This window comes from Gadus chalcogrammus, chromosome 12 (genome assembly GCF_026213295.1).
Source record: "Gadus chalcogrammus isolate NIFS_2021 chromosome 12, NIFS_Gcha_1.0, whole genome shotgun sequence".
NCBI lineage: Eukaryota > Metazoa > Chordata > Actinopteri > Gadiformes > Gadidae > Gadus > Gadus chalcogrammus.
In genome coordinates this window covers 31,972,929-31,993,531 of record NC_079423.1, presented here as the reverse complement: position 1 = coordinate 31,993,531, position 20,603 = coordinate 31,972,929, and the positions used below count along the sequence as shown (strand labels likewise).

At 45.4% G+C, this 20,603-nt stretch overlaps 2 protein-coding genes across 3 annotated transcripts; both read right to left on the bottom strand.

Moving 5' to 3' along the window:
* Positions 1-5,221: 5,221 nt before the first annotated feature.
* On the bottom strand, positions 5,222-9,693 carry LOC130393214 (E3 ubiquitin-protein ligase RNF14-like). The gene is made up of 7 exons (XM_056603837.1): positions 9,115-9,693; positions 8,808-8,938; positions 7,775-8,617; positions 7,569-7,647; positions 6,972-7,178; positions 6,415-6,590; positions 5,222-5,937 (listed from the first exon to the last, which is right to left on the bottom strand). The coding sequence occupies exons 1-7, from the start codon at positions 9,278-9,280 to the stop codon at positions 5,848-5,850; spliced, it is 1,692 nt and encodes a 563-aa protein (XP_056459812.1). The 5' UTR covers positions 9,281-9,693; the 3' UTR covers positions 5,222-5,847.
* A 131-nt stretch (positions 9,694-9,824) lies between these two features.
* On the bottom strand, positions 9,825-20,210 carry LOC130393213 (protein NLRC3-like). Of its 2 annotated transcripts, none has more exons than XM_056603835.1 (10): positions 20,077-20,210; positions 18,695-18,816; positions 17,478-17,559; positions 17,062-17,293; positions 15,061-16,807; positions 14,268-14,441; positions 13,608-13,781; positions 12,074-12,259; positions 11,924-11,970; positions 9,825-11,470 (listed from the first exon to the last, which is right to left on the bottom strand). In XM_056603835.1, the coding sequence occupies exons 2-10, from the start codon at positions 18,763-18,765 to the stop codon at positions 10,914-10,916; spliced, it is 3,270 nt and encodes a 1,089-aa protein (XP_056459810.1). In that variant the 5' UTR covers positions 18,766-18,816; positions 20,077-20,210; the 3' UTR covers positions 9,825-10,913. The 2 variants fall into 2 exon arrangements, with proteins under 2 accessions (XP_056459810.1, XP_056459811.1); XM_056603836.1 differs by having other exon boundaries at positions 17,062-17,257.
* Between the last annotated feature and the right edge of the window lie 393 nt (positions 20,211-20,603).

Here is a 20,603-nt window from a genome sequence, read left to right as displayed (position 1 = left end):
CCGTCGCACTGCAGGGAGCTCCACAGCCTCGTGTCTCATCAAAGGAGGAAGAATAGAAATGTTATCACCACAGAGAGCTGAGCCGGATATTTTTGGGGACTCTTTCATGTCCTCGTAGGTGAATGAGTTTGTACTTCCAACGGTATCGGACTGCCAGTACCCCAGGTCACAATCACAGTAAATGAGGCTAGGCTAGTAATACACAAAACACACCAATTCATCTTATTTATAAATGAATATGAAAGCACAAACATTTATTGTTTTTATGTATACATATATATATATATATATGAATGTGAGTGTGTAACATAACTTGTTAGACTGAGTTGCTGATAAACTGATTCTAGTAAGTGAGTGCATTTACAGGTTATTGGCACTATCCAGCCTCAAGAGTTTCGGGACAAATAATAATTTCTCTATTTCAATATTTTCTTGTGTTCAATTAATTTATGTACATCAAAAAAAAGTATTCACATAGATCTATGTAATATAATATATGCTCCTGATGCTTTAGTTCATGTTATGCTGACAATGTAAAGAAATAACCTTTTATTTGTGTGAGTGCGGATGTGTGTGTGTGTGTGCGTCTGGTTTTGCTTGCCATTAGAGAATTGTTACGGGGTTCAAATCTTTTCTTCTAGTACTTCAGGAAACACAGTCTTTAAGTGGCCGTTGGCACTCTGGTCTGTGGCTACGAGTGCAGCACTATGTACTGTCCAGGCCCGAGGCGTTCGGAGGTCTAAAGCCATACCTAGATGAACGGTGTACCGTGCCTTTGACACTGGCTACTCTCTACGAAGTGTTGCAGCGTTGACAGAGATGACAAAGACTGGGCCGGGCTATATTTAGTCTGTTTTAAAATATCAACTAGGTCTATTAGTATTATGGATTCTTTTTTCTATGCTTCGGTGGTAGCAGCTACGTTGAAAAGCCTGAAGCAGCTGCTTCAAATGTCTCCTTATCACCACCCCCGTGAAACCGTATCCCACCATCAGCAACTGTAGCTTATTTCGCTCTCAAACGTTGTCCACGTTGACTGAATATGCCTTCCTCCCCACAAAAACAATGTCCTCATTCCAAATAATAGAATCCATTGTAAAATACCCCATGGTTCCTCGTAGTTGAATGGATGATGTGTTGAGTGGTAGCTTTGTGGTAAATGTGTTCATTTATAAACAAATTTCCATGTTTGGGTTCTCCTGAACACTCTCCTGTGTCGTTAACAGACCAGAAGTATAATTAACATTACCATTTGTTAGGTCCTCCTCAAACCAAATGATTTTTTTTGTCCAAAGGAGAGCATTAAACATCGCTTTATTGCTACCCTGCCTGAACACTCGTTCGACATACATTGTATAGTTCATTTATATTCATGTGTTTCTCAGGTCTGCAATGCACAACATTCACATACCATTGCGTCACATACACAGTGAGCTCAACACACGTTGGAATAATCAGGTCAGTTGCAGTGTGCTTGTGTTGTTCATTGAACCAAATGCACCACTTTCTCTTAACTCGCCTATTGGGGTTGGTGTAGTTGGCGGCATCTGTTTGTGAGTATCCCCAGGAGGACGCACAAACACTAGACACACACACAAATATACTCCACACACACACACGACGGCCAGGCACACATGCATGCGCACACGCACAAATACACACATAAACAAACGTGTACACACAATCAAAAGTGCAGCGCACTCCCGGACACACATGAGGGCCTTGTAGGAGACAGCCAGTGTGCTTTTACTGAGTGTGTTAAAGAGAGGGAGCACGCACACACCGTTAAAGAATGGTTTAATCAGCAAATAACAACCAGGGGCCAATAAAGTAACACGCCGGGAAACTGGAGAATAAAAGAAAGTAATGGGATTTCTGTAATGATCACCGCTCCTCCTGTGGGGAGAGAGGTGATCTGAGTTTGTTCAGTCCTCCTGTCGCCAGAGAACAGACGCTCGGACCAGGAGGTTTGAGGATGTGTACCCTTTATGATATCCTGCACTTTCTTTCTGAATGCTTTTAATACCAGATGAATGGATATGGCCTGGATATGAAATATTGTACCTTTACACCATCATCATCATCAAGACCACTACAAAGGCAAAGTTCTTGATTTGGTTGTAGCGTGTGTATTCATGGAAATTAACGTGTTTTTTTCTCTGGTCTGACTAAAGGTTGAAATGGTTCAAATGTCCTTGTGTATTGCTTGTTTTTTTTATGTTCTCTTACGATAATTTAATCTGATTTGGCTGTTTTGTTCCATGTTTGTTGAAGATTTTCAAACAGTTTCTTATATGTTGATTAATAATGTAACATTGGCTCAAATCGTTCCGTGATACATGTACAACTGAATATTTTTACACCATATGACATTTGTGATTTATTTTAGGCATGAAAAATATAAATATTTGGATAATATATCTTTATACATAATGCACTGTATAGACAATGAGGAGCAAGAAGGGATGCTGCAGAATGAAGATTAGTTTAGTTTGGATGGTCTGCTTAAAGATCGGTTTAAATGTTCAATGGCCACACTACAGTTGAGCATGTTGTCATGTTTTCAAAGATACAAACATTTATGAAGAGATGACTCTCCCACATATTGTTTAATTAGAAAATGAATGCTCTGATGCAATTGTAGATTTACATTCAAATTTTTGTATTTCTTTTTTTTTTCTAAAAAATATTATATGCAGTACCTTTATGTTAACAAAGGAAAGAAACAATGCTGATGGACGCTATATCTGATGCATTGTGTAATTATTCTTGCGTTGTACTGTTCCAACAAAACTGACCATGCTGTATGGACACTGAAATACACTGACAGAAAACCTCCGCCAAAGGATGTGAGAAAACCAATTTGCTTAACATCCCCTCCCTCGAGTACTGATTATTGATTGATAATATCAAACTGACTATACTATACCTGACACATCACCATCCACCAACCCCAACAGGACGACCTACATGAACAGTGACCTAAATTCTCACACACACACACACACACACACACACACACACACACACACACACACACACACACACACACACACACACACACACACACACACACACACACACACACACACACACACACACACACACAGTGCCTCTGAACAATGTTGCCAATAGAACTGAATGGATGTCTGGCTGACTGATTTTGTGTGTTTGACAGTTGAATAAACAGATGATGATGATAATTACATAAGGGTTGGCTTGGTGTCTGCTGAGGTGAATACTGCAAAGTGCATCTCATTGTCTGTCCTGGACCACTGAACACCATACACCCCCCAGATGGGCAAACACGCTCTGTCCTGTGGTTAGCAGGGCATCAGCGGGTAGACGGGCCATACAGTGGCAGGCCGGCTGCCAGTGGAAGGCTTTAGCACAGTGGGGAGGCTATGTAGTAATGCAATGTTAGGAAATCCCTGTGAACTGAACAATTGTTCCGTTTTTCAAAATCTTAAAAGTTCTAGCTCCCCCAAGCCTTTGCACTGCAACAGTCAATCAAATTAAGTCCATTTTATCAGACCTCATCCCAACCCTTGTCTCAAAGGTGTGCTTCAGGCTTAATGAGGAAATAGACAACACCTCTAAAACTAATTAAAGAAACAGTCATGCAATGACCTCATTAACCCTGAGGTAAGGAGGCTAAAGACTTCACTGAGCAACACAGGGAGTTCATCCATGATGTCTGAGGAGCCACGCGTACAGAGCATGGCTACTTTTGGTATTAATCCCAAATTATCGATCCATCCAAAAATATATTAGGTAAAATATTGAATAAAGGTTGTTGTTGGGAAAACCGCAGTAGTTACCATAGAGGGAAGAATATTGATAACAAAAATAATAATGTTTGTAATTCCAAAATGATGCGTAGCGTGCTCATATATCTTGGCTCGGCGCTCACTGGTGACATTACATTCTGGCCCAGAGTCCAAACACACCCCACCCTGTTCTACGAGCCGCCCTTGTGAAGGTCTAGGCGGGTGTAAGGCCAGGGGAGCAGATGTCCAGACCTTTAGAAGGAAGCGTTGACCCCTGCATGAAAAATTGGGTTTCCTTGGTGACGTGAAACACAAACGACAACAAGCATACGTGTACCCAGACAGAGGGCGATCGAGAGACGGAGATAGAGTGTCAGGAAGACAAACAGACAGACAGACAGACAGACGAACGAGGGATGGACTCATTGGTTGGCCAAACAGACTCGACAGCTGCAAATTCATAGTGGTTATCGCTAGTGATGTGCAAAGAGCCTTTTGTTAGGATCAGTGTTGAGACAAATAACTGCTTGCCATGGCCTTCTGTTGAAGGTAAAAAGAGAAATGTCAAAATAGAAATGGTAGAACCTCCCCATGCCCTTTCAAAAGCATTGGAAATGTTTGCATTGTCCACAGCTGCTGTCAATCCAGAACAATTCAGCTCTAAGCGATATTGACGAGCATGCAGAATGGACATGAAACACAGACCCAATTAGCAACGACTTATTAGAGAAGGAGCCTTGCTCGAACCATAGAATTGGTGTTTATCATAAACACTTCGACTTGAGCTAAGTTCTGACAAATATTCCTACATTTGTCAGACTTTGCCTCTACCCTCGGGTTGACTTCCCTCTGCTGGTGGTTAGAGGACATGACATGACATAACAAGGAGCATATTCACAACAGACATATTTTGTTCATTTTTAGTATTCCTTTATTACGTTATGAATATCAATTCATTAAACATGTCTAATAATCATCCAAAATACATTCAGATCTTGCCAATCCTTTATCTAACTTACTTAAAGGTGCAAAACATACAGTTTAAAACATAAACAATTTAAAGAATTACAATTAACAACAGGATCTGAAGAAATGACAGTTTGGACGTAATGTGAAATATGCTATGTATTGTGTTGCAGAGATGTTTAGTGCAACTCAAAAATATGGGTAAAATAGTAAAACAGTTTTCTAATGGTCTAGTTATAATTTACTAAGGGGTTCATCTTAACAAAGATATTAATGTATACTTTGTTAACCCTTACCCGCCAACTCTTACTCTAACCCTGACTCCTATGCTAAAGATTATATATATATATATATATATATATACATACATACATACATACATACATACATACATACATACATACATACATACATACATACATACATACATACATACATACATACATACATACATATATATATATACACTATACAATAATGCTTATTACTGCCTTAACCAATCTCGATGAATGGTTAATAATCCATAAATTAAATTTCGACTAATGGTTAGTTGATCGTTAGTTCATGCTTATTACTGCATTAACTTATGTTAATTAATGGTTAATTAATGTACCATTAATGTAAAGTGTAATGTAAAGTCAATCATATGTTGTTTCCCCTTCATCATGCATGCTCTGTCTCCTATTCCTTGCATTGTCTAGCCACTCTACCTGTTCCTAGTGTTATCTTTGACCCTTGACCACCCCAAGGATGTCAGCCAAAAGACATACTCAACAAATGGCAGTTAAAATAGTTATAATTATTTATAATTTTCCCATTACAATTGTTACAGATGTTTACTTGAGTTAGCAGCTAGGCCAGCTAGCACCCCAGCTTGCCCGTAACGTTTTGTAAAACTACACGATGAGAAAGATGGCGTAGTCTAACCTCTCGTCCATGGTGGCCAAGAAAATTATAGAAATAGAAGCAAAACAAGAGTTACCCGCTGAATAAAGGAAAAAAGTTTGAGGCTGAACTGCTAAATAACGACTATTAATGCTAACGTTGGCAATGTAGCAATAGATTATAACGGTATCCACCTGTATAAAGTAAGGGACAGTGTTAATGTTGGCTACGGTACGTACTTGTTATTCGGCAGATTTTCCCATAAGAAATGCCGCTCACAGACGGCACAATGCATATGGTCGCATCCACCATTTTTCTGTATCAACAAAGAAGGGAAACAGAATTATTAAATTATTCCAAGTGTTGTGCTTCATCTTACACGTAAATTCATAGCAATGAAAAATACAGTTGTTCAGAGAGAGAGAGAGAGAGACAGTGAGAGACAGAGAGACAGTGAGAGCGAGAGAGACAGTAAGAGCGAGAAAGAGCGAGAAAGTTTGACAGAGTGAGAGAGAGAGACAGAGACAGAGTGTTTGTTTTGCAGTGTAGGTCTGTAAGCTGTCAAAATAAGAAATAGACGCGATGCAGACAGAGTTGTTAAAAAAGGCGAGAGAGAGAGAGAGAGAGAGAGAGAGAGAGAGAGAGAGAGAGAGCGAGAGCGAGAGCGAGAGCGAGAGCGAGAGTGAGAGTGAGAGCGAGAGAGAGAGAGAGAGAGACTTGCCCACTCTCCATCAGCTAACTCGTGTGGAGACAGACAGATAAACACATGCACTGAAGCCCGGGTGAAACTCACCTGTATTGTGGCCTTGCAGTAAGGGCAGTTTTTGGTTTCGTTGTTGACGTACCAGCCTTCGTTCAGGTAATTCGACATGGAGGTATTCAAGACCCGGGTGCCATAGCGCTGCTCCAACAGCTTCTTCCTCTGAGCGCTGCCACTGCAGTAGTCCTCCCAGAGCGCCATCATACCCTCTGAGAGACAGGAGGGGAACACAGACAGAACCACAGACTGCTCTCAGAAGAGCTGACCTTGGAAAACCTGTTTCAGTTCCACAAACCATGGGCCAACTGAACATCTGAGGACAAAAACAACAACCTCATCCCCAAACCCTGACCCTTTGCCCAGGGAAGGAGCACGTCGTACCTAATGAACACGTTGCCTGCTATCTCCCTCTCTCTCGTTCTCCCCCCCTCCCTCTCTCTCGCTCTCTCCCTCCCTCTCCCTCTCTCTCGCTCTCTCCCTCCCTCTCCCTCTCTCTCTCTCTCTCTCTCTCTCTCCCCCCCTCTCTCTCTCTCCATCCCTCTCCCCCCCCTCTCTCTCTCTCTCTCTCTCTCTCTCCCTCCCTCTCTCACCCAGAGACTGTGGGATGTCTGCGTAGTCCCGCTCCTCGTTGGCTGTCCTCCTGGGGGGGCCGGCTGCCCGACAGGGCCCCCTCCCATGGTAGCTCTGTCTGCAGGCCACGCAGAAGGCGAAGCTGCACACGGAGCACTGGGCCACATCGCTGCCGGGCTCCACGATCACCGCGCTGGCGCAGAACACCCGCGGGCAGTACACCACGTCTGGGGGGGCAAGAGATAAGATGAGTCTTTGACAGGGCCGGTTCAATTGACGCAAAATAAATACATACAGTCCAAAACAATGGCAATAAATGAATGAAAAAGAATGCATGCAGTGCAAAGAGATGATTGGAGTCAGATATGATGCATATTTGTGACTGTTCAGTGTGGTGAGGGCAGTGGGGATAATATATTTTTTGTAGAGGGTCATAGAAAGAGAGCTCAGGGGCAATGTGCTGGTAGGGTCTGTAAGCTGGTAAAATCTGAACGAGTCGTTTGTCATAGTTATTAGTTTTAACTTTGTTTGGTTTTAACAAGCATAACAGAGTAGACACGCTGCGGACAAGGTTGTTGGAAAAAGAAATAAGCGTGTGATGACGCGCCCAGGTTTACCCGTCATCGAGTCCAGAGTGGTCTGGAACAGGAGACGTTCGTAGCGGTAGAAGAGGTCGTCTCCCACGAGCCTCCTCACCTGAAGAGCAGTGGGAGGGGGGCGGGGCGGGAGAGGGTTTGGGGGTACAAAATGACAACCAATGAGCGGACACTTTAATCCTACAACAAACGTAAAGCGTCCTCCAGTGTAGCTCTGTGGCGCAGACCTGTGCCGGAGTGGGCGTGGCCTTGCAGCGGGGATGCGGGCAGGTGACGCCGCGCACGTTGCCCTCGGCGATCAGGCCGGTGCAGTACTGGGCCAGGCAGGGCTCGCAGTGCACGTGCTCGCAGTCCCTGAGCTGCATGCACTTGGCGCCCAGCACGGGCGCCAGACACACGCCGCAGTCCCGCACGCTCTCCGCGAACCGCCGCTGCCTCTGGGCGGCGTCGTGGAGCAGGATGACGGACAGCAGAGTCTGGGAGGAGGAGGGGGCCCGCGGCGGGGGGGCGGGGGCCGCCGGAGGGGCCGGAGGGGTGGAGGAGGAGGAGGAACAGGGACGGCCGCAGGCCTCGGGGAGATGGGCCGCCACCCCACGTGAGCTGCCGTCTGGTTTTGAGGTGCTTTGGTTTAAGGCGGGAACGCCGTCTGTACTCTCTGAGCTGAGAGGTGCGGTGTCATCATCATCAACATCATCATCATCATCATCATCATCATCAGGACTGTTCACAGTCCGAGCGGTCGTACCGCCCCCATCTGAGGGTTCCTCCTCATCGGGGAGATTATCGATTAGATCCTTTAGGGCTGGAGCGAGGCCAGCCGCCCCCTCAGAGTCTCGGATGTCTCTGGGAGCCGCGGCCCGGTCGGCGCGGTCGCTGCCAGGGTTCGGAGCAGGGGAGGTCACATCTTCAGAACAAGGAGGGCTGTTTACGTTATAGGGAAGCACCAGAAGAGAGTTGACGTTTAGGATGCTTAAGGTGACTTCTTTGAGGAACTGCACCCAGGAAAAGAGCACAACAGCGCCGCCGGTGGCTTGGTACAGAGCAGCGAGCTGAGCGTCCAACGCAAACACCTGAGGGAGAGAGAGGAAGAGATTTGGGGGAACTTCAGCGATGCGAATGATGACATTATTCCTGAAAATGTAATTTATTACAGAATTAAAATAAATGACACTCAAACAAACAAATAACACTGCACATTAAAAATATATAAATATATGTATTTAAAGAAATATAAATATATTTTTTAGATCGCTTGACCACCTGCGCTTCGGTCAGCCAGCTGCAGCTGAGAGTGAACGTCGGGGGGCTGGAGGATGGATAACCCTCCGGCAGCTCGAACCTGAGAGTCAGCGTTGGAAGCGACGAGACTCCGTAATAAACGAAGGCATCGCCTGGATAACAATGCAGAAACTTTAATCATTACTTCCGTAGTGGAAATGGGGAAGGTGACGATTTATTTTACAAACTAGTGAGGGACCTCCTAAGGGCTGGTTTAAACTTGGTGTATATTATACAGCCTATGGTTATTAAAAAGGGTTTTAAACTAAAGAGAGGTGGGTTTGTTTACCGTCTTTGACAGCTACGAAGAAGTCCTGCGGCAGCTCAACGGACACGCGCAGCTCCCCCGCGGCGGCCGCGCGCGTCCCGTCCGCCGCCCGCACGAACACCTCGGGGCCGAAGATGCTTTCCAGAGCCAGCAGCTCATCCTCCTGAGCGTCCAGGTTCTCATTCATACCACTCCGTTTGAACAGCGGTTCAAAACGAGAACCCAATAAATCGACTTGTTCGATGTGTACGCGATGATCTCAATGGTTCGCCTTTTATGTGTTGACATGAACGGCGTTCTATTGTCGGTGCTGCTGTGTGTTGATCCCGACCTTCTGTGCCATATCTCTCCGTTTCCTGTATTTATTGCTAAGCACTGGGCCCCACCTCTTTTCTGATGCAAACTGAACTTTGCAACAGCAAGCTCTGCCCTGGTGCTGTCAGACAGGACCGTGCAGACCACGCCTGTGTGCGTCATGTGGCGTAGACTTCCCCGTGAGTTCGGCCTACTGTAGGACATTTCAATGAAAGCTTTACAATCAATACACCTTTTGAAAATGGGAAGATCGTATAACAAAAGCAGAAGAGTTTAGCCGACCTTATAACAGTAAGCTATACAGGCATTCGGCATTATTTAGTGGTTTTAATCTACTATGCATATTAAGCACACGCACAGAAACGTTCGGAGGACAAGCTCAGCCAAGGAAACCAAACTACAGTCGACTTTCACTTTTTTAATAAGAAACATTTTGTTACCAGGATTTAAATCATTTAAAAGTAATGTACAATAATGCAAAAATGTATATTAAAGCAGAAAATAGAACTATATTTCTGTAAAAACAAAAACAAAAAACACATTCATATTAAGAGCATTGGACATCACCAAACAAAAACTAAATTTTGAAAAACCGAATTACCCTGTTAATCATCAACACAGATAATTTGGTAACTGCATGATGAACTTCTCCTTCATTTGATCTTTTGAATGCCCACATTATTTTAAATGTTTCACTTTGAAAACGTTTTACTTTGGTAAAGCAAAGGAGCCATGAGGCCCCGACCTCGGCCGTAGTGTCACTTCCCTCCACCCCCCCCCAACAGCGCAGATCTCAAACCCTTCCAAAGGTCAACTCTCAGACCCCTGCCCTTTCTTGTGACCCAATAAAATAATTATATCTGGCTTTGGCAAAGCTTTTCCCACTGTCTCTGCAGTGCAGTGGGAGTCGAAAAAGCGCGTGGAGCATTAATAATAAAGCATTAATTGTTGATTTTATAATTTGTTATAAAGAGTCAAACTGATCGGAAGTACAATCATTTGATGGGCCGGTAATGATCAACACTGCCCCTCTCAGACCACGGACAGACAAGAGCAGACCGCTGAAGCAAGCGGGCTTGAATTTGAACTGGAATCTGAAGACCGTGGCCGTTTTATGATTGAAAGGATCGTTTTGGTAAAAAAAAAAAAAGCTAGAAAGGGTTAATTACATTACTAGTAATGCATGTTTTCATCTGTTTTCTGAGCAATTAATCAATAAAACTCTTGAATCTCGAATCATTAACACAGGCCGACAAATACAAACCTGAGCCTTTTTATAAATTAATGAATGACTTGTATCACTTGGGTAACTGTGTGTGACGGACTGTACGTTAGTGTGGCGTTGCGCACTAGTTGGTGGACAGGTTATTTTAGTTTGTTGTATTCTGGTTCCGAGTCTTCTCGTGAAAAAAAGCCCCATGGTTCCTGATGTAAGGCGCTTTGTAAGTCGAGGTTGTGATCATTATATGGATGCATATACCTTGGTGCCGGGTCTGTGGACGCGTTCAGAGCTGACACAAGCTCACCGAGGACCCAGAGGCACACGGCGTGAAGCCAAAGCCGGGGTACAGCCGCTCGGTGAACCGGGACTGAAAGGTGTGGACGTGTCTCCGCACGCCGGAGGACACGCGGTAGAAGGAGAGCGTGCCGGCGTGCCAGTCCAGGAACACCCCCACCCTCTCCGAGCCCGGGCCGGCCTTCAGCGGCGGCGGCGGGACCAACACCAGCGTTCCCTTCTGGTTGTTGGCGGCCGTGTAGTGGTCCGGCGAGCAGTACAGGCTCCAGGACTCCTCGTTCCCTCCCAGGCAGCACTCCAAGCTCTCGCCCTTCCTGGTGATGCCCTTGTAGGTGACGCCGATGGAGACCAGCCCGGTCCACTCCACCTCCCAGTAGCAGCGGCCGTTCAGGCCCTCCCGGCAGAGCACCTGCCGGCTGTAGTCGAAGCGGTCGGCGTGGCGAGCGCAGCGCTGCCTCTCGCTCACCAGGGTCACCCCGCGGCCGTCGGCCGACAGACACAGCCTCCGGTGAGCGGACTTCTGCTCCAGGGTCAGCTCACAGGCATCTGGTGGGGAGACAAGACGGCCACAGGCTGATTGTTTGGGGGCGGGGATAACCCCGATTGGTTAGGCCTAAAAATCAAAATTGTTTGGTTCCGGTTTCCGACCGACCATGTCAATTTATATGCGACCCAAATTATTTTATGAGCTTTATAAAAAAATAATAATAATAAAAAAAATCTCGTTTTTCTCGAGCAAATTTTCTCGTTTTTTAATGAAAACAACCAACCTATCATTCGCTGCCGCAGGAAAAAATAAAATAAAAAATTTAAATAAATGCCCTACCTACCTACGACCTCAACTTTCAACCAACAGGAACCAAACTTTTTTTTTTTTTTTAGGCCTTAGGTCATTTAAACAGACTTGGTGCAGACGAATGGTTTCTGCCATCATCTGGATTAGGGATGGAATGAGAGGTCGCCCGGCGTTTAGATCAACTAGATACTGTAGTTACTTACACTTGAGCAGACCAGGCTTTAGCCGCTGCTCTCCACTGTGCTCCACACTGGGGGGGGGGGGGACAAAGGCAGAAGACATGGACATTCATAAACATAACCGTTGAAGAAGAGCAAACATTCCTCCACGATTCACCGCTGGTCTCCTCTTACCCGAGTGTGTGTAGTCTCCAGCCGGGGTCCTCCAGGCCAGCAGAGAGCAGCACCGCTCCTGGTTGGACCAGCACCTCTCCTGGGTGGTTGTAGCTGAGGTCCAGCTCTCTCAGATGGGAGGGGTTGGAGCTCAGAGCCGAGGCCAGAGAAGCACAGCCCTCCTGTGTGACCAGGCAGCCAGACAACCTGCTCACCCAGGCACCGTAGACAAACAGAAGACAAGGTCATTGAAACGTGTTTACATTAGAGCTGTCCCAAACGATTATTTTTCAAACGATTAATCTAGCAATTATTTTTTCGATTAGTCGACTAATTTTACGATTCATCAAATGATTATTTTTTCAGTTACCGATTATTTCACATTACTTCATCAATGTAACTTTTCACACAACATGGATATCAAAACATTTGTTGTTAAAATATCAACATTTATTAAACATTTCTTTAACATGCCACTTTTTTATGCAATAACATTGTGCAAACACGGCACTTAAATTGTGCAAACTGCAAAATAGTGCATTTTGATGCCATATGTAGTATCTAACAAATGAACAAAATAAGTCAATCAGGAGGAATATACCAAATATAAAAACACGGTTCTACTCCTTCCTCCCTCTCATTGTGCAAACTGAAAAATAATGCACTGCCACCTCAGAGACCCTTCGAAAAGGATTTATGTAATTTAAATTGTCAACTTGTAGTGTGTGTTTACTACTTAGAACTTGTTGATAGATCGTGGAATTTCGACAGTCAACTGCTAGACTAGAACTACGTAACATGACAAAAGTTCTCTTACTACTTAGAACTGGTTGCTAGATCGTGGAATTTCGACAGTCAACAGCTAGACTAGAACTACATAACATGACAAAAGTTCTCTTTTCACCAGAGTATAAAATCCGAACCTGACAAAGTCTATTCATAATATTGTAATGACCACGGAAGAGGCAGTGAATGAAGTGATTAGACAGCTTATTATATACCTAATAAACAGTTGGAACACGCAAGACCGGTCACCATAGCAACGCTGGTAAACAAACCCTCGGAGCTCGGCTTTTGGCCGAGTTTTATACCACCAGCCTCTCTGCTCCCGCTACTGCTTACCGCCGCCATTGTTATGAATTTAAATGATTGGCGACTAGCGTTCTGGTGCATATTTACCGCCACGACGAATTTTTGAAGTCGATTTACATACATGTCAATAATGCACCACATGTCAATAATGCAACACAGGTCAGTAATGCACCACAGGTCAATAATGCACCACATGTCAATAATGCAACACAGGTCAGTAATGCACCACAGGTCAATAATGCACCACAGGTCAATAATGCACCACATGTCAATAATGCACCACATGTCAATAGTGCACCACATGTCAATAATGCACCACATGTCAATAATGCACCACATGTCAATAGTGCACCACATGTCAATAATGCACCACATGTCAATAATGCACCACATGTCAATAATGCACCACATGTCAATAACGTAGCCTGCGCTGATATTGTGCATTCACAGGTGTAAGACTGACCTCAGAGTTTCCAGTTTACAATGGGAGCTCTCCAGTCCGGCACAGAGCAGCTTCACCCCAGAGTCCCTCAGGTTGTTGGTGCTCAGGTCCAGCTCCTTCAGACTACAGGACTCTGAGCTCAGGACTGCGGCGAGAACTTCACAGGAGGCCTCCGACAGATTACAGCTCTTCAACCTGTACCAATAAAAACATTAGTATATTCTATTGGATTTTCTATTTGTTTTACATTTGCCCAAATTGTTTTACACAAGCATATGAAACAGAGAAACAGACAGCAAGTTAAAAGCGTGTACTTTGAGCCTTTAGGTTTAACTCTAGCAGTAAACTGCATCAGCTAAGTCGTAAGACAGAGTTGTTCCTTTTTTTTTTTTTTTTTTTTACTTGAACAAACTATTCTCTTCCGTGTTTTAGGAGACGATTTAAATAATTAAAAAAGTTCAAGAAGTTCCCAGACATGGACATGAGCTTGATTCAAGACGATTGATGATGATGATTATGACTGAAATAGCGGTCTACAAGATGTTGGTTAAAACCAATGTGTGGACATGCAGAGAAATATCATTGGGATCATCATCAATGTGAATAATGTCAATGGTTCATTTGTTAGGATGTTTCAAATGACAGGTTGTCACATGGTTTAATTATTTGTGTAAAACCTGCCTCAGGATCTCCAGTTTACAGTGAGCGCTCCGGAGGCCAGGAGACAGCAGCTTCACCCCGGGGTCCTGCAGGTCGTTGGCGCTGAGGTCCAGCTCCCGGAGACTGAAGGAGACGGAGCCCAGCACGGACGAGAGGGCCTCACAGCATCCCTCAGACAGGTTACAGCCGTTTAGGCTTCACACAAGGACACACACACACACACACACACACACACACACACACACACACACACACACACACACACACACACACACACACACACACACACACACACACACACACACACACACACACACACACACACACACACACAGAAATATTGATCACATATTGATCACAGAGTTGAGTGAGTGAACTACGTTAAACATTCACATTTGTTTTGATTATAATTATATTCAGTCGTCTCCCCGAGGACTTATTCCATTGGCAGTGCTGAGGTGTGTGAGGTGCACTATGGCGATATAGGCATTGAAGGGGACATACTACACCACCAGGTGTGAGTGTGAGCCATCACTAGCCGTTCTGAAAATGTACAGCTTCTGACATCACAGGTGGGCTATCCACCTGTGATGTGTGCTGGATAGATCGGTCTTACCAGCCCGCCCAGTGGACTGTAGCAAACGTTGCTCATCTATCCAGCACACATCTAGGTGGACACGCCCGCCTGTTATGTCATAAGCTGCACATTTTCAAACCGGCTTGTAAAGGCTAACCACGCTCACACCTGATGGTATAATATGCCCTTAAGTAACGATTATAAATATGTTACTACTTAAATGTTCTGCTCACTTACAGAGATATTTTTGAGGCTTTGACTATCGGCAGCAGTCTCCGCAGAGTGTCCTCTGAGGCCGTGTACTTCTTGAGGTCGAACAGGGCCAGGTCCATCTCTGAAGACAGTATCAGGAAGATCAGTGCTGACCACTGCGCTGGGGCCAGGGTCTCTCTGGAGAGCCAGGCCCTCAGGTACTGCTGCATCTCAACCACCAGCATCGGGTCGTTCATCTCCCGCAGGAAGTGGAACAGCTTGACGATGTTCTCCGGAGGCACGTTCTCTCGGATCCTCTTGTGGACGTAGTGGATGGTGTTCTGATTGGTCATCGAGGTGGTCTGCTTCACCACGCCTCGGAGGAGCGTCTGGTTGGACTGCACCGAGAGGCCCAGCACGAAGCGCACAAACGAGTCCAGGTGTCCGTTCTCGCACATCAGAGCCTGGTCGATGGCGCTCTGGTAGATGAGGCGCACATCGGGGAGCTGTCCGCGCACCATGGTGGGCTGGGTCAACGACAGCAGGTTGACCCCCGTGTTGATGAACGCGGCGAACACGTAGACCGCCGCCAGGAACTCCTGGAGGCTGAGGTGGCCGAAGGTGAACACTTCGTCGTGGTAGAGCTCCCGCTCCTCTTTAAAGATGTGGTTGAAGATTCCGGGGTACATCTGAGCCTCTTTGATATCCACCCCAAACTCCTGCAGGTCTTCTTCGTAGAAGATCATGATGCCTTTGTTCACCTGGTCAAACGCCAGCTTCCCCAAGGCCATAATGAGCTTCCTGATTTTGGTATTCCAGTTCGGATCTGCCCGAAGCTTAGCGTGATTCTTTGCGTTACCCGGCAGGCAGTGAGACGCCAGGTAGTGGATGTACATTTCAGTCACGTTCTTGGGCATGGTGTAACTTGGGGCGGTTGCGATGGCGTGCTCCAGAACAGTGCCGGTGATCCAGCAGAAGGACGGGACACAACACATGTTGTACAGACTTTGCGACGTCTTGATAATGGTGAGCATTTTGCTGGCTAGCCGCTTCTTTTTGAACCTGCTCCGGAAGTACTCTTCCTTCTGTGGGTCGGTGAAGCCTCTCATCTCGGTCACCATGTCCACGTGCTCGGGGGGGATGAGGCTGATCACCGCCGCCGCCGGCTGGGTCGTGATCCAGATGCGAGCGGAGGGAAGCAGGTTTCCTTGGATGAGGTTAGTCAGCACCGCGTCTACCGAGACCGTTTGGTTGACGTCGGTACAGATCTCATTGTTCTTAAAGTCCAGGGACAACCGGCACTCGTCCAGACCGTCCAGGATGAACACGACTCTGTACTTGTCAAAGTTGTCCACCTCAGCTTTTTTCGTGACGTAAAATGAGTGATGGAGAAGTTCCACTAGGCTGGACTTCCTGTCTCTGAGCAAACTAAGTTCTTTGAACGAGAAAGGAAACACGAAATGTACATTCTGATTGGCTGTCCCGTCGGCCCATTCCATGATGAACTTGTGTATGAAAACTGTTTTACCGATGCCAGAGACTCCCGTGGTCAACATTGTTCTGATCGGTTGATCTTTTCCCGGTAAGGGTATAAAGATCTCGGAGCATTCCAAGGTGAATCCTTCAATGGCTCTGATATCTGGTGCGTGGTTGAGATCCCCGCTGCTCTCTGACACGTAGAGTGGATTGTAAATAATGGGATGTCTTTGTTTAAAAAAGGATGCAAACAGAGAGTGGGACTTGGCCTTCAGACTAGATTTGAGATTACGTTGGCAAGAAACAGCGAGGGTTTCTGTATGGAAAAACAAACACAGAGAAGAAGAAATCATTAGTAAAAATACACATCTCTTCTTTCTGTCAGGTGCAACATTGGTGAATGGAAACGCATTTATATTACGTCATGGTTCCAATTCCATCTGAAATAGGGAGTATACTGTCTTTTTAAGATCATCAACTGTACAAATATTCAAACATTAAATATAGCATACGTAGACAATATTGAACAGCATGTTAGAGATGACGGTGGGGGAAACATAAGACTCTTACTGCTGTGAACGTTCTCAGCGATCTCGTCCTGGTTCATGTTCCTGAGGAAGCCCAGGGCCAGCTTCACCACCTCGTCTCTGGCGCCCCGCGTCAGGTCGCTGTCCTCGCTGTCGGACTCTTCTTCGGGCTCTTCGCGGGGCTCCTCGCCGCCCTCCGGCGCGTTGACCCCCATGAACTTCCCCATCTTGTGCAGCTCCTTCATCACAAAAGAGATGATCTGCCCCTTGCGTTGCTAGACAAAAATAACAGTGATGACCCGAGAACTTTTAATGTCCTGATTAGCATTATAGATTAGAACGTTTGTGTTAATGCTATACATCTTCTATGAATGTATACTTCCTGTCTATTCTGCTTTAATTAATACATCATTTATAAGATCCCCAAACCCTCAGTGTCCGGTGTGCACTGCGACCCACCTCAAACATGGCCTCCATGGCCTGCTGCCGCTCCGACTCCGACTGGTCGGGGAGCGCGACCTCTGACCCCTCCTGGAGGGGTCTGTGGATCGAGCAGAGGGATTTTAGAGACAAACACACTGGAGGCGGCGAAACACGAGTTACTAAACCACTGTAATGCCATGGATGAGTAAATGGACTGCATCTTATACAGCGCACTGCTGTAACCAGAGGCCATCCAAAGCGCTTTACAATAGTGCCTCACAATCACCTTCACACAAACATTCAAACACAGACGGCGGCGTCAGCCACGCAAGGCGACAGCCGACATCGGGAGCAGTTAGGGTTAGGTGCCCTGCTCAGGTACACCTTGACACTCAGCTAGGAGGTAGGGATGTATGGTATATCTGCATTAATATCGCCATTTTTTAACATATCGGCATCAGTCAGAGTAAAATTGGGCCGATATCCACAACCGATATCCTCTAGTTGGTGTTTGTGTGTCGGGAGAGGGAGAAGGAGGGGGATTTGGCCATGTGTATAGGGGGATTATTAATCAACACGGCGACTGCGCGCGCAGAATGACCCCAAAAAGAAAATTTGTTTGACCAGTTGCCATGGTTATCTCTGTGTGGTTGCGGTGTTAATTAGCGATGTTGACACAGCTCACTGTTACCTTAAACTGTAATCAGAAAACGCGGTTATATGCTATAGACCCTATAGTATCTGTGGTATAAAGGCTGGGACGAATTTCAAATTATAAATATGTACACTCTATGCTGAAAGTATAGACGTCACAATTCCCATTGAAACGAATGGCGCGGTGATTATTCTTCAAAACGAGAGCTGGTAAATTGTGAAAAATGAATTAAACTGTTACACAGTTAAACGCTATAGACCCGACCTAGAGTATAGGTTGGTTGGTAAAGGTTGGTTACTTATGTTTTATTGGTAGCCCTTTAACCTTGTTATTTGTAAGTTAAATACGGTCTGAAAATAAATGAAGACCATTCCATTTGCATGATTTTCAGTCTGTACAAAATTTTATCATCTCAGAAACATATATCGCAAACGCTAAATATTGGTTATCAGCCATAACAGCAAAATTAATATCGGATATCGGCATCGGCCAAATTTTTCATATCGGTGCATCCCTACTAGGAGGAGCGGTCAACCCCGAGCTAATGCCGGCTGAGTAGTTGACATGATGCTGGGAGAGAGAGAAGGCCAGCTCGTACCGGTTGTTGTTGCAGGGACAGCCATCCTCAGAGAGCGTGGGCGGATCCATGGAGGAGGAGTTACTGGCCATGACTGCCCGTCTCGACCCAGGTCAGGTTCAAGTGGCGGCACCTGATGAACTCTGGGAAGAACAGTTCTCATGTTCAATCGTTTTGACTTCAACCTCCGGTTCACGTTCAACAAAGAATGGAAGCCCACAATGTGTTTTCAAATGGTAGTGTGCCGACAAAATATTAGTTTTATAACAACGTAGTCCTCCCAAGAGGCTGCCAAGAGACGGTAGACAACATGCAGTGAGGAATCGTTACGCTGTGGAAGTGATTGTGTTTTATATAAAGGTTAGAAATGAATGCCATATCTGTAACACAATAACCATTGCATTTCTAGTGGCTGTATACGAGTGCGGTCAACACATACATCTTTGTAACAACACGAATACAGGACAACAAGCTATAATCAGAGGGGAATCATAATGAGGTAACAACAAGTATACAATTGATATACCATCAGAAAAGCCTTAAAAAACGTGTTTGTTGCTGGGAGATATCCCCTGAACAAGTGTTCTCTGCCTCGAAAAGGGAAATATTGTAGGCCAGAGTTGTTTGTCATTACTTCTAACTAGGGTTCACCAGCTAGTTAAGGCGTGGTAACATGCACGTCAAGTAGATGGCTAAGACACTCCACCAAAACTTCGTTCTCATCAGCAGCCTGATTTCGTCTAGCTTGTCAAACCTGAAGTGTGGCTGTGGCCCAAGGAACCATATATGACTGCTGTGCTCATTGGTCCGTTTTAATAACCCTGAGTTAAGGAACGAAGTACAGGTAGACATTTTGCATGCTCCATATAACAGATGGCCTCAAAGGTTAGATGTTATCTAGGATGGCTCATCATTCTCACTCTCTCAAAAGTTCAGCAGCACCTGGTCGGGGTTATTAAGTGTCGCTGGAGTAAGGTCAATTGTCATATTCAGTGCATAGTTACAGGCGGCTCTCCTCATTGAGCTGTATGTAGAATTGACTTCGTACGAGTTAGTTTGTCGACTAGTTAGTTGGTTAGTAGTGGACGAGAGGACGACGCAGTTGGACTCCAGTATGCGGAAATACGGAGCCCCTTCCTCGTCGATCACATCCTGCTGCTCTACGTGCTAAAACAACCGCGTTTTCTCTTTAAAACCGACAGGAACTATAAAGTGACACCGTTTAACATACCTGTTGTAGGCCACACCACATAAAGCCTGATAACAGTTCTAGTTTGACGGGTTTCTGACTCCACCGACAGCCTGTACGTAGCCTAACCGAATCCTATACAATACGATACAATACAATCCGTAATACACAAACTAACTTCTACAGTGGCTGTATTACGTGAAGTGGGGGCTACCTGGATGATTCCGTGGAGTGAAATAAGGCCACTTCCTACCGTCCGACAAAAGTAAAACGAAAGTATCGTGCTCCGACTCGTCAACCTGTGCTAAACAAGGAGTCAAAAAAAGGAGAGGGAGAGTTGTTCTTTTGGCCCCGCCCCCTCTGCCCTCATCCAATGGTTGCGAACGGTCTCTCCCTCCCTCTCTTCATTATTACCCTGTTGTGCCAACCAGTTTATCGAGCGTCAGTGTTGCCAGATTGGGCCAGATTGGGCGGGAATCGGTCCCAATCTGGCAACGTTGTCCACTGTCTCTTCCTAGTTAAAAGTTGTAGTGAGGTCCCTTCTTTAATAGGTCCATGGAGAAACCACAGCCACTGGCCCCTACTTAATTTATGACAATCAGTTTGCATGTGGACATATATATAACTTTATGAAATTAATAATAAAGGCAACTCAGAAAAACCCTACAAAGTCTATAAAGCCTACACTATTTTATTGTACTGTAAAAAATATTATTGTTGTTACCAGTGCCAAAAATACAT

Coding starts and splice junctions, on each gene's coding strand:
- LOC130393214 (XM_056603837.1), bottom strand. CDS start 9,280: ATGAATGAGAACCTGGACGCTCAGGAGGATGAGCTGCTGGCTCTGGAA. Junction 8,939..9,114: donor CTTCGTAGCTGTCAAAGACG/GTAAACAAACCC, acceptor ATTGTTATCCAG/GCGATGCCTTCGTTTATTAC. Junction 8,618..8,807: donor GCTGGCTGACCGAAGCGCAG/GTGGTCAAGCGA, acceptor TCTCTCCCTCAG/GTGTTTGCGTTGGACGCTCA.
- LOC130393213 (XM_056603835.1), bottom strand. CDS start 18,765: ATGGCCAGTAACTCCTCCTCCATGGATCCGCCCACGCTCTCTGAGGAT. Junction 17,294..17,477: donor CCATGGAGGCCATGTTTGAG/GTGGGTCGCAGT, acceptor ATTTTTGTCTAG/CAACGCAAGGGGCAGATCAT. Junction 16,808..17,061: donor CGCTGAGAACGTTCACAGCA/GTAAGAGTCTTA, acceptor TTTTCCATACAG/AAACCCTCGCTGTTTCTTGC.